This window comes from Salvelinus alpinus, chromosome 20, assembly GCF_045679555.1.
Source record: "Salvelinus alpinus chromosome 20, SLU_Salpinus.1, whole genome shotgun sequence".
Lineage (NCBI taxonomy): Eukaryota > Metazoa > Chordata > Actinopteri > Salmoniformes > Salmonidae > Salvelinus > Salvelinus alpinus.
The window spans coordinates 47,487,592-47,501,657 of record NC_092105.1 but is presented as its reverse complement, the minus strand read 5'-3'; the positions used below and the strand labels follow the sequence as shown (position 1 = coordinate 47,501,657).

At 42.6% G+C, this 14,066-nt stretch overlaps 1 protein-coding gene across 4 annotated transcripts in view; it reads right to left on the bottom strand.

The window, feature by feature from the left end:
- Positions 1-1,565: 1,565 nt before the first annotated feature.
- The window catches only part of LOC139547018 (uncharacterized), a 64,689-nt gene continuing 52,188 nt past the window's right edge, over positions 1,566-14,066 (bottom strand). The window contains exons 56-63 of one of the 4 annotated variants that reach the window (XM_071356056.1): positions 13,890-13,998; positions 13,698-13,750; positions 13,215-13,475; positions 12,710-12,793; positions 8,259-8,315; positions 3,273-3,458; positions 2,646-2,762; positions 1,566-2,336 (exon numbers count right to left, since the gene is read on the bottom strand). In XM_071356056.1, coding sequence (XP_071212157.1) covers positions 2,296-2,336; positions 2,646-2,762; positions 3,273-3,458; positions 8,259-8,315; positions 12,710-12,793; positions 13,215-13,475; positions 13,698-13,750; positions 13,890-13,998 — 908 coding nt within the window. In that variant the 3' untranslated portion in view covers positions 1,566-2,295. The remainder of the gene's footprint in view (positions 2,337-2,645; positions 2,763-3,272; positions 3,459-8,258; positions 8,316-12,709; positions 12,794-13,214; positions 13,476-13,697; positions 13,751-13,889; positions 13,999-14,066) is intronic. The other 3 variants (XM_071356059.1, XM_071356057.1, XM_071356060.1) reach the window with 3 other exon arrangements.

Sequence of the window (14,066 nt, the reverse complement as noted above, 5' to 3'; positions counted from 1 at the left end):
AATGCATGCTAAGCGAATGGTTACATAAAGTCAACAAGCACATATTTTATTAAGTGCTTTGTGACAAGTAAGCCTCTGAACACTTAGCATGGGATATCTCAACACTCCCTCATCAGCAAATAGATCCCAGCCATGAGGTCATTTTCCTTGAAGTACTGTACAATAGTCCCACACGGCCAACAGGGCTTACTCAGAAAGTGTACACTATTACATATTTATAAGCTTATCCAGATTACATGTATAAGTATAACAATTACAGTACTATAATTCTACTATTTGATAACGTACTTAGTCTAAAGACACATTTTTTTTATATAAAACATGGGCAGTCTTGAAAGGTCCAATCAAAAAAATGACTGCCCCTTCCAGTAATCTTTTGATAAATACTTCCAAAGAGATTCACGGAAAGTTTAGTCAAAATGTTGTGACACTGTTGCTTGTTGAGTTACCATAGTGATCAACATTAGAAAGAGGTTAGGGAGTTGGATGCCTTTACCCTCATTTTCTGATCCAAATGTCTCATTTACGACAGGGCTTAATTTTTTTGCGTTTTTAAGGACATTTTTTGTGAAGGGAACAGTCCTATCTTGGCCATCAAAACAACTGCAGAGGTAGAGCATCTGGAGTTACTGTGCTGAGTTAGGGGGTCACTGGACGCCTTCTCTAACCCTACTAAGCCCAAACTCATAAATCACCTTTCCTCCTTCACAGTCCCCAGAACAGTTTGAGCTCCTTGGACTTGACCCGTTTCTACACAGGCCGGCATTTCATTGCAGCCAGCATGAAAGTGCAGTCTTAGTGCTACAAAGATTTGTATTTATTTTTATTTAACCCTTATTATACCAGGTAAGTTGACTGAGAACACATTCTCATTTACAGAGGGTCCCTGTAAACTATTTGGCCAGCGTTATCTCTGCCGGTGACAGGCAAGGTTCAGTGTCTGTGATCCATTTAGCCTCAGAAGTACAAAGTATGGTCTACTGTACCAGTCTTACTTAGCGAGGCCGGTCAAGACAGGTTGATGTTGTGATAAAAATGTATAATAGACCACAGAGAAATACTTTCACTTGTCACAATGAACATGAATTTGATCACTTAGATGAGTGCAGCAACTCAATGAGCACAGTATTAAGCCAATCATACCATGGCAATTATATCTTCAACAGTGGAACATAATACTTAAATGGTGCCTCGTAGGTCTATTTCACCTAGAGTATATCATCTGGATTTCTATAGTGGTTAGGTGATCAATCTCTTGCCTCAAATGACTTCTGTTTGACAGTAAGTGCTTTGTTTGGCCTTTTCCCACTCCTCTCATGAGTTCTCTAAAAACGATCCTATGTTGCGTCAGTATCGCATGCACGCACGCACGCACACACTCACACAAAAGCACTCACACACACAAAGGATCTCACTCTGTTAGGTCTTAGTTTTTTTGTCTTTTTGGCCTCTCTCTTTTTTGGTCAGTCGAACATTTCACAGTCTCCAGGGACCAGTCAGTACCGTTGAAGAGCTTTGCTCTCAAACTGAGTCATGTACCAAAAATAAGAAATCCAATGCTTAAGTTTATTAGAAAGTCTAATAAAATGTTTATTTCCCCCGTTCCCAGATGAAACACAAAGTTAAGTAAAACAAAACAAAAAAAACACTAACAGCTTGATAAGTACATTCCATATTCAAAAACTGGAACATGTGTGTTTGAGGCAGTGGTTCCAGAAGTGAATTTACATTGCATGATGAATTCCTTTCCTTGCTGAGGAATTGGTTTTAACTGTCATTATATACACACTGCCAGCTTGGACTTGTGTAAACATCAGCATGGTGAGTGAATGTCTGTATTGGGGGATATAGTGAAGTAATATAAACATATGGTGACTCTTTCAAAAGTCATTGTGGACCTGACTTGATTTATTGATAATCTATGTCCCAAGATATTCATACACATTTACTTAATAAAATGATGAGTTTAACTTTTTCAATGAAAAACATATTCTGTAACTGATCCAGAAATGTTACATTACAAACACTGGATGGAGTCCGCAACTCAACCAGAGAAAAAAAAACACACAAAAAAAACACTATGTAGCACCAGTAGGAAATATCATGCAGCACATTGATTTGCTTTCTTTCTTTTTGTGATATACACTACTTCAATACTTATTTTTTATCAAATCCTGTCTGTGGAATCCAGTGCAGCCACCTCTCCTTTGGTTCAGCTTCTCTTTGGCCATTTTTGTTGATTTTCCTCAGAATCTCCTCAGTAGACGTATATGTTGACAGCGAATCAATGTCCTCCTACGTTTTTATTGCGGCAATGACTCCTTGGTTGACAGGTGCTGTCAGTGAAAAGCAGGAAAGAAGACAGACGTGATTTTTAAACAAAAACAATTCTCCCTGCATTTCATTTATCTTGTTCTGAGGGCAGGCATGCCTCAACGGCAGAAACACATGTGTTTGGTTTAGGGTTAGGCATGAAATGTGACAAGTAATCCCAATTGGCTAAGGTTAGGGTTTGGGTTAAGTTTTGAAAATAAATGGTATTGGTGAAGGTTAGGGATTGTGGTAAGATTCCAAAGAGCAACTTTGAATATGGCAAATCGTATACTAAGTAACTTTGTTACGGCCCCGTTCTACCGCCAACCTACCACCTAGGGAGCCTTTTCTTCTCTTTCCTTTTATTCTCACTCGTCGCTGTGAACGCCTCCCGCTGTTTGCACGGCTTTCATCCAACCAATCCCATGCCTTCTGCCCTCGAGGCAGAGCTACCCTCAGGACAAGATTGAAGGAAAACTCCACTGAGCATTTATTTACACATACAGAATATTTGCAATAACATGTCTGTCCCTGAGTAATACATTTGAGACGATGGATTGACAGATGGAACATCCACCTCTGATAAGGTGTATACTACTGTACATTATCCTCTGTTTACCCACCCATATGGAAGCAAAACCATTTATGTTCCACTGTTGGCAACCTGTCATGCTTAGTTAAGTCCCAATAAACGTATCTGACTAAAAGCAGATGGGTGACGGAACAGCTAGATTGCTATATAAATATACACACACACCAATGATTAAATAGATGGACATATCGACAAATAGACAGACTGGCAAGCAGGCAGACACCGGTGACTAGATATAATGCTTGTACAAATAGACAGACTAGATGGATGAATGGACAGATAGATGGTCAGGCACTGGCACGACAGACAGACATACAGACACAAACACACACACACAGAGACAGATATGATGACTAGTGAGACCCACCTGCTTTTCCACAGGCCTTCTCACACTCCTCGTGAGTTTCGAAGCGATTCTGGTTGCCGCCACAGCCTCCGTACCAGAAGCGTGTGCAGTTCTTGCTAAGGGGGTCGTAGTGCCACTTGAGAACAAACTTTGTGCAGGTGCCTTCCTCTTTGGGGAGCTGACAAACTTCCACTCCTGTCAAGGCCGCTGTGAGGGAGGAGAGCATAGGCAGGCCAATGAATGTGTGACATACGGGAATCAACTGCATCAGTTGATCCAATCGGAAATGAATTGCAACATAATGGAGGTGAATATGGTGAATATGATCGACAACTTGAGAGAAGGAACTCCCTACCACAAGCCATTCCTCCTTCAAACTCAAGATCTTGGATATAGTTTACAGTACTATAGATCATAATATGAACTCTTTGCCAGACACAAAGGGGCTCATTGTTTGTAGAGTGAACACAGAAGAAATTGTGTTACGCAATGCATATAACCTGCTACAGTGTAGATTTTGTATCAGAGTTTTCCACAGCACTGGGCAAGAGGACTGAATTGAAATCATGCTTGAGTTGAGAGGGTTTCCTGCCTGAAACCTAAACATGTTGCTTGAGGAGGAAGTGACTTCAATGTCAGCTGACGCGCAAAGCATTTGGATGACGTATTGAACAGCATTATATGTGAGGCAGGTTTTTTCCACCGTAGCCTGAGAATAGGCAACGCTTTCTATGAAGCTCATATGCAAAATGCATTATACATGTACTCATAATGCACTAAGATAGAGTAATAATGCATTATAATCACAGTTATAGACACACGACGACTGATAATAATGTATATTAGTACTCCTAATATATTATGAGTATAACCATAATCACTTATAATGTACAGCAACATAGTGCTTCATAATTGTAACACACTTTTCCCTCCAGGATCATACAGCATTATAATTATAATGACAGTGTGATGCATTTCAAACTTTTTTGTAAATGAGCAGCACATCAACATTATAAACGCATCAGCTAAATTCCATAATTTTTTTTTTATATATACTGTAGGATTTAAGCGAGATTTGGTCTCATACAAATTTTGACATGGGGGAAGTGAGTAACTTTTGCGTTTAAAAGCACGTTTTTTGCAATTCTACACATTTTGCCATGACTTATGCCATGTTCATATGATATCTCTATATGAGTGACACAAAATCAATGGGGGCCCCCTGGAGGTCAGGGCCCCTGAGCACATGCCCTACGTGCCCGTTCTATAATTTGATGATGATTACCTGGCTAAAATACCTTACCCAGCATCTAAAAAGCTGACATGGGCTAATTGAGTGACTGACATAAGTGGAAAACTGCTGATGGTCCACCAAATGTCTAAATTGCACCTTGTGTATTCTACTTTTCTAACTCTCAACAGTAAGTTGAGACCCCGTAGTCTGCGTATAGGAAGAGGCGACTTTTTGAATCAAGAAGTGTGGGAAATAACGAAGCGCTTTGTGTTGTGACATCATGAAATGTGTATAAAGTTTCACTTTCCTGAAAGCAGACAATGACCACTTTATAATTGTACAGGAACAGTTTATGGTGCATTATATCTGTCTGCCGTAGACATTTCATCACTTAACCTAAAGCAATCAAAGGTGACTTTATAGGGGCTTATAAGCGGAGCCTCGCCATTCACCAGCTTTTCAAGCTTAATAATGTCAAAATATGTTCGTAACTCAACAAATATGATGTGTCGATTAGTAACTATGGTCATTTACTGCCGTCACAGCTGGTACGTACTTCCAAAAAAGGTTGATATAAGAAGTTACATGCAACTGAAAAATTCCTCTTTAGCACCTCCAATGTATTGAGCTGTTGTAGACTTACAACCTGTTGCTTGTAAACTTCTATTTAGACCTTTTTTGGAAGTACATACCGGCAGGTCTAAATATATGTGTCATGACAGTGCTATGACCATATTATGACACGTTATGTCAGCTGTTATGGCATCCTTTGACTCTCTATGTCCCCTATCCTCCAGGCCGGCTCGGTCCTCCCCTCCTGCTCCGTGGCTCGACGACTCATTGCGAGCTCACAGAACAGGGCTCCGGGCAGCCGAGCGGAAATGGAGGAAAACTCGCCTCCCTGCGGACCTGGCATCCTTTCACTCCCTCCTCTCTACATTCTCCTCTTCTGTCTCTGCTGCTAAAGCCACTTTCTACCACTCTAAATTCCAAGCATCTGCCTCTAACCCTAGGAAGCTCTTTGCCACCTTCTCCTCCCTCCTGAATCCTCCCCCCCCCCCCCCCTCCTCCCTCTCTGCGGATGACTTCGTCAACCATTTTGAAAAGAAGGTCGACGACATCCGATCCTCGTTTGCTAAGTCAAACGACACCGCTGGTTCTGCTCACACTGCCCTACCCTGTGCTTTGACCTCTTTCTCCCCTCTCTCCCCAGATGAAATCTCGCGTCTTGTGACGGCCGGCCGCCCAACAACCTGCCCGCTTGACCCTATCCCCTCCTCTCTTCTCCAGACCATTTCCGGAGACCTTCTCCCCTACCTCACCTCGCTCATCAACTCATCCTTGACCGCTGGCTACGTCCCTTCCGCCTTCAAGAGAGCGAGAGTTGCACCCCTTCTGAAAAAACCTACACTCGATCCCTCTGATGTCAACAACTACAGACCAGTATCCCTTCTTTCTTTTCTCTCCAAAACTCTTGAACGTGCCGTCCTTGGCCAGCTCTCCTGCTATCTCTCTCAGAATGACCTTCTTGATCCAAATCAGTCAGGTTTCAAGACTAGTCATTCAACTGAGACTGCTCTTCTCTGTGTCACGGAGGCGCTCCGCACTGCTAAAGCTAACTCTCTCTCCTCTGCTCTCATCCTTCTAGACCTATCGGCTGCCTTTGATACTGTGAACCATCAGATCCTCCTCTCCACCCTCTCCGAGTTGGGCATCTCCGGCGCGGCCCACGCTTGGATTGCGTCCTACCTGACAGGTCGCTCCTACCAGGTGGCGTGGCGAGAATCTGTCTCCGCACCACGTGCTCTCACCACTGGTGTCCCCCAGGGCTCTGTTCTAGGCCCTCTCCTATTCTCGCTATACACCAAGTCACTTGGCTCTGTCATATCCTCACATGGTCTCTCCTATCATTGCTATGCAGACGACACACAATTAATCTTCTCCTTTCCCCCTTCTGATAACCAGGTGGCGAATCGCATCTCTGCATGTCTGGCAGACATATCAGTGTGGATGACGGATCACCACCTCAAGCTGAACCTCGGCAAGACGGAGCTGCTCTTCCTCCCGGGGAAGGACTGCCCGTTCCATGATCTTGCCATCACGCTTGACAACTCCATTGTGTCCTCCTCCCAGAGCGCTAGGAACCTTGGCGTGATCCTGGACAACACCCTGTCGTTCTCAACCAACATCAAGGCGGTGACCCGTTCCTGTAGGTTCATGCTCTACAACATTCGCAGAGTACGACCCTGCCTCACACAGGAAGCGGCGCAGGTCCTAATCCAGGCACTTGTCATCTCCCGTCTGGATTACTGCAACTCGCTGTTGGCTGGGCTCCCTGCCTGTGCGATTAAACCCCTACAACTCATCCAGAAAGCCGCAGCCCGTCTGGTGTTCAACCTTCCCAAGTTCTCTCACGTCATCCCGCTCCTCCGCTCTCTCCACTGGCTTCCAGTTGAAGCTCGCATCCGCTACAAGACCATGGTGCTTGCCTACGGAGCTGTGAGGGGAACGGCACCTCCGTACCTTCAGGCTCTGATCAGGCCCTACACCCAAACAAGGGCACTGCGTTCATCCACCTCTGGCCTGCTCGCCTCCCTACCTCTGAGGAAGTACAGCTCCCGCTCAGCCCAGTCAAAACTGTTCGCTGCTCTGGCACCCCAATGGTGGAACAAACTCCCCCACGACGCCAGGTCAGCGGAATCAATCACCACCTTCCGGAGACACCTGAAACCCCACCTCTTTAAGGAATACCTAGGATAGGATAAAGTAATCCTTCTAACCCCCCCCCCCCCCCCCTTAGAGTTAGATGCACTATTGTAAAGTGGCTGTTCCACTGGACATCATAAGGTGAATGCACCAACTTGTAAGTCGCTCTGGATAAGAGCGTCTGCTAAATGACTTAAATGTAAATGTAATGGTTATGACTGTGTCACAACATGTTATGATGCAGCGTGTAGAGTGTTACCTCATTTTCATATTTCGGATAGGCCTAATTTGGGTGGCTACTGGCTATGTGTCTAATGATAAGCAGCTGTAACACCACACTGCCTTTAGTATTATAAGATGAAGATGTAACATATTCTGGCAAATTCATTATGATATTTGTGAGGAAGAACAGAGCTACCCGGCCTGCAACGAGCACTCTGCAGGCAGAACAAGCTTTCCCTCCGATAATGCAACCTCCTGTAGCGGGTATGATTTTGCTTGCTCTAGACTCCAGAGAAGTGACATGATGTATCCCTAGTTGATGTTGTCTGCTAACATGAATGATTTTCATCTCCAAATGCAGGTGTAAAACGCATCACCATTTATGTCTGTAATGGCAGGTTACATTTGCGCTGCGATTGTGCGCGCATGTCACAAGTTTTGTACCACTCCTTTTTGGGGGTTGAGGGTCAAAAAGTTTGCAAAACACTAGGATAGATGATAGTGGCAACAAATTGATATAGTAATGGTGGGCTACATTATTTCTTACAATCTTCTATTTTGACTAGAATTGTGCTGCTGTAAATAAGTGCATCATTTATTCCAGTTCAGAATAGTTTAGCAAAATACATTACTCATCAGATTCCGCTGCTTTCCCCTCTTCTTGTAATAATTGCTCAATGATGAGTCTGTGACCGCAGTTGAGAATCTTTTTTTTTGGGGGGGGGGTCCTTTTTTTTAGTTTGAGCACTTGCCCCCCAAAAGGTCTGTGCACTGCCCTGTATGATGCTGTATAATCCATTATGCATAGGGACTTCATAGAAAGTGTTACCAATAGGGTAATTTACCAATAGCTGGAAGGATCTCAGTCTTGGGCTGCTGCTCCACTTGTTGCTGAGGCTCTGCTGTCAAACGGAAAAAACAAGAGTTTCTAAACTCAAGCAACGACCTTTTACAAACTGATCTACGACATCCTGAACACTTTAATTGTATGCTCCGTCATAGAACTCTTTTTATACTGTGATGTAATAGATGTAATAGGTAACAATATATACACTTAACATGGTTAGCTTATCAGCTAGCTAACCAGGTAACCTAAATTGCATCCTGTATCATGACATTAGCTTACAGGGCTGCTTACGACAACTGTTATCAAGCGAATGACGGTCTATGATTGGCTACTTAGTTAGTCAAATTAGACCAGACAGGTGCAAACAGCCTCGGCAAGCATCCGGAAAACCTGGCAACAAGGACAACTCACGCAGTGTTTTAAGCACTGGGCCTCAGTCTCGAACCTATTGACATTGCCGTCACAACCACCATACCAGAACTGGGTACAGATGCCGTTCTTTCTGTCAAAGAACCACTTAGCCTGAGAGTCTTTGCACGCCATTCCAAAGTTATAGTTAAGAGAGCATGGGTGTGCGAGCTCGTTAGCAAGACCAGTCACGAGAGGGTTGAGAGAGAGGAGAGATGTATAAGCGTGGGTAAGATGAACATCACTCACCTAAAAGCATATTTGAGTTACTGTCAGCTTGTTGTCTGCCATGACTAAACAGTAAGTCATGAATATGTAATGGTATTGTTACTGGCTTGGAAGTGAAATGTGAAAACAGAATATTTGATAAGGTAATCAAATGTATCTCATTGCTGGATAAATTAAACTCATGAAAACTCAGAGCAAAAATATATTAGTAGGACTATTGCATATCACGGCAGCTCTACATCTATCAATGTCAGTCGTTTTGAACAAGGAGTGTAGAACAGGCATAGATTGGTAAAGTAGCATAGGTTTGTATTGGTGAATTGTCGATATGAAATCAGCTGCTTCTCCCTAAACCATGTTGCTATCAGAGTTAATACATGTTAATGTTAGTACATTTTAGTAATTGAGTTGTTCTGTGGATGTGTGGTCCCCATGTTCTGCAGCGAAACCCCCATCTGTACCTAATCCCGTTGGGCCAACTCCACAAGTACCTCTCGGTAATGCTGAGAAAGTACATGAATTCAACCACAGTCTTTGGACGCAAGCGCACCCGTCGAAGCCACCCTACTGCAAAGTCCTTCCTGCTTTGCACATTACACAGTGATAGTATATCTTATTAACATAGCATTATCATTGCATGGTATTGCAATAATATGACTGGCTTCAATCAAGACCAATTATGTAGATACAGGTAGCTGCCAAAATAAAGGAAACACCAACATAAATTGTCTCAATAGGCATTGGGCCACCACGAGCTACCAAAACAGCTTCAATGCGCCTTGGCATAGATTCTGGAACTCTATTGGACGGATGCGACACCATTCTTCAACAACAAATGCAATAATTTGGTGTTTTGTTGATGGTGGTGGAAAACGCTGTTTTAGGCGCCGCTCCAGAATCTCCCATAGGCCTAAGTGTTCAATTGGGTTGATCTGGTGACTGAGACAGCCATGGCATATGGTTTACATCATTTTCATGCTCATCAAAACATTTAGTGACCACTCGTGCCCTGTGAAATGGGGCATTGTCATCCTGGAAGAGACCACTCCCATCAGAATAGAAATGATTCACCATAGGTTGAAGGTGATTACTCAGAATGGCTGTGTGTTTATTGGCATTTACCTTGCACTCTAAGGTGTTGAGTGGATCTAAACTATGCCAGGAATATGCCCCTGACACCATAACAGAGCCACCAGAACCCTCATTTACTCAAGTGTTTCCTTTATTTTGGCAGTTACCTGTATGTATATCATATATACTGTATATATAATATGTACATATACTGTAAGTACATCAGGAAAATATACAGTTGAAGTCGGAAGATTACATACACTTAGGTTGGAGTCATTGAAACCCGTTTTCAACCAATCCACAAATTTCTTGTTAACAAACTATAGTTTTGGCTGGTCGGTTGGGACATCTACTTTGTGCATTACACAAGTAATTTTTCCAACAATTGTTTACAGACAGATTATTTCACTGTATCACAATTCCAGTGGTTCAGAAGTTTACATACACTAAGTTGACTGTGCCTTTAAACAGCTTGGAAAATTCCAGAAAATTATGTCATGGCTTTAGAAGCTTCTGATAGGCTTATTGACATCATTTGAGTCAATTGGAGGTGTACCTGTGGATGTATTTCAAGGCCTAACTTCAAACTCAGTGCCTCTTTGCTTGACATCATGGGAAAATCAAAAGAAATCAGCCAAGACCTCAGAAAACATTGTAGACCTCCACAAGTCTGGTTCATCCAAATGGACAATGACCCCAAGCAGTCTTCCAAAGTTGTAGCAAAATGGCTTAAGGACAACAAAGTCAAGGTATTGGAGTGGCCATCACAAAGTCCTGACCTCAATCCTATAGAAAATGTGTGGGCAGAACTAAAAAAGTGTGTGCGAGCAAGTAGGCCAACAAAACCTGACTCAGTTACACCAGCTCTGTCAGGAGGAATGGGAAGTGGGAAGCTTGTGGAAGTTTACCCGAAACGTTTGACCAAGTTAAACAATTTAAAGGCAATGCTACCAAATACTAATTGAGTGTATGTAAACTTCTGACCCACTGGGAATTTGATGAAATAAATAAAAGCTGAAATAAATCATTCTTTCTACGATTATTCTGACATTTCACATTCTAAAAATACAGTGGTGATCCTAACTGACCTAAAACAGGGATTTTTTACTCAGATTAAATGCAGGAATTGTGAAAAACTGAGTTTAAATGTATTTGGCTAAGGTGTATGTAAACTTCTCACTTCAACTGTATATGATTTTTAAAAAAATGAGCAGTCACTATGACAACTATAGTAGTTATATTTGTGAGTTCTCAGAGTTACCCGAATCTCAGAGGCAGCCCCCTTCAAAAACTCCCTGATTCACTGGTTCAGGAGATTAACTAATCTCTTAGCTATTCCCACAGTATGCTCTCTACCATAAGGGAGAGTGTGCAGTGGCCTCACTCCAAGGCTCAACATGTGAGCAATAAATCTTCATCAATGGAGGTATTTTCCACAAATACTTTTTTCTGTCTCTCACTGTAAAAGCTACAGGAGCTATAATAATAGTTAGGAGATTGTATTTCAGTGGACAGTTCAGTTGTTTATTAAGTAATAATTTCCTCCATGCCCAATATTTTTGGCAGCATCACTTACTATCTGGGGCAGAAATACTGCTCTTTTTTTTTTTTTACAGAAAACTGCCCTTTTCGTCCTCATGCTAGCTAGCAGTAGCCACGGCAGCCATTTCGGAATGGCAGTGTCAGCCAATCAGCTCCTTTCTTGTTCAACGCAACGTGCCATTCCAAAATGTCTGCTGTGGCTACTGCTAGCGATCATGACTCCACAGTGTCTAATGTAACCATGATGGCGTTCCGATCCCAGTGCAACTCAGTGTAAACAAGTGTAATGGTAGGGTTGGTTTCTTCTAGCAAGGGCGGACTGTGACCAGATTTATTTTTCCTTGAGGCCCCCATTATTAACCACATAAGGAGCATTTTGTTCTAAAAAGTTAGATGGGCCAACTTGGCTAAAAACTGACCAGCCTATTTAGCATGATGGCCAGTTGGCTCCTTCTGAATATAGATTAAAAAGGCAAATTTTTTAAAGGCCCACTCTGTGATATTTACACCCATGTTTTTTTTTTATTTGAATAAATTATATAAGAGTGGGCTTTTAACTTGAAAATCATTGTGCATTACGTGTGAAAAGCTTTTGTGTGTTGAAGAGTGATTGTTGGATTTGTTGGAGTAACAACAATGCTGCCAATGCAAATGAAAACACAATGAATCCCATGAGAGACCATTAGCTAGAATCAAAGGCAATCTCTGAACCAGGCAAACCAAGGGGCGGTTTCTCATAAGTAGAAGCTGGCTCTTTTTGAGTTCAAGTGGAAAGTTCCAATGGGCCAATTCAAATTAGCCTCAATGCCTAATAAATCTGGTAATTGTTTGAAGAAAACATGGTTTGAATCATGCCAACCCTCGCTCACACATGCCAACCCTCGCCAACCCTCGCACACGGACATGCACGCACATATACACATGTTTGTTCTACTGTCCTTGTGGTGACCAAACAATTGATTTTCCCTAAACCATAGCCCCAAACCCCTAATCCTAAACCTAATCCCTAAACCCTAACCCTAATTCTAACCCTAAACCTAACACTTAAGCCTAAAATAGCCTTTTTCCCTTGTGGGGACCAGCAAAATGTCCCCACTTGTCCGAATTTTCCTTGTTGTTCCTGAGGACTTTGGTCCATACAAGGATAGTAAAACCAAAAGCACACACAAACACACACACACATAGACAGGTGTCACTCACCAATCTCTGGTTTGTCCAGTGGTGTAGTGGCCATGATACCTGTCACCTCCATGGAGGCAGTGACCTTATGCTCTGCTGCTGCTTCTGTCCAATCAGATATTACATAATAATGGTCAGTGGATTCAGTTATACAGATATTTATGGATGTTGTGTGACTAGTCTGCCACCAGGTGGCATGTATTGTTTTGCCTTGCACAAAAAAAGCATTCCAATAAAATATATGAAAGAAAGATGGTTTTCCGAAACAGGAAAACCACCTTTATCATTGCTTGGATGTTCCACAACATGAAACACAATACTAATTTAATTATCACAATAACAATAATTTAGATATTTTATCATGCCGATATAGGCCTACTTACTGTACAGTATACACATTTCTATCAATTGCTCAGGCAAAACTGTCATTAACAATGATCTTCAGGTTGACATTACCATTGCAGGGGGAAAACGGGTAAAACCTAAGCAGACCAGACAATCGCTGTGGTGTGTATCATGGACTTACTGGTGGTCATAATGCCTTTGTGGGTGGCCGCAACGTGGCCCTGGGCGGTGTGTGTGGTCACCACGGCGTGGTAGGTCTGGGCGCTCTCCAGGCCGCCAACAGTGAGCTCCGTGCCCGTCACATTTCTCCTCAACACCAGTGTGTTGTCACGCAGGCGCGTCACCACCACCTTAAAGTAGGCCATGTGCTTGGGGTCCGGGCTGGCCCAGCGCAGGGTCAGGCTGCTGGAAGTGACGTTGGCTACGTGCAACTCGTCTTGGTCTAGGGGTAAAACATATTGACACACACGCAGACATAAAACACACACACATATATAACAAACACACATACAGGCATTAAAAAAACACACAGATAAAAACATACACATTCACAAATGATTAGTCTTTGAACCACCACGGGAGACAAAACATGACTGGTATTGATTTATTGAACTTGTGGTAAACCCTGCTATTTAAACCCTGCTATAATTTTTATTTAATGTACCGTTGTGCTTTCTTGGATGGACTGCCTGGTGGTTTTCGTGTTTTTGATGTTTCCTATGCAGAGTGGAAATTATTGACACATGTTATATAGGATTCTACCAACACATAAAGTTATCTATATAGCGATTTACATGACAAACATGATAAACAATTTAGTAACTATACACGTGATAAACATGATCTGAATACTCACTCTTGGCTGTGGTGTGACTTGGGGAAGGGGAACTTGGGGAATGGCTGGTCACTCTGGTACCAGTGACAGTTTTTGGAGACTTCAGGGGACATGTAGAAAGCGTTCTCAACTGCAGACACGAGAGGAAAAGGACAATGTTCACATACAGTATCAACCTGACAAAAAGGCCATTAAAGG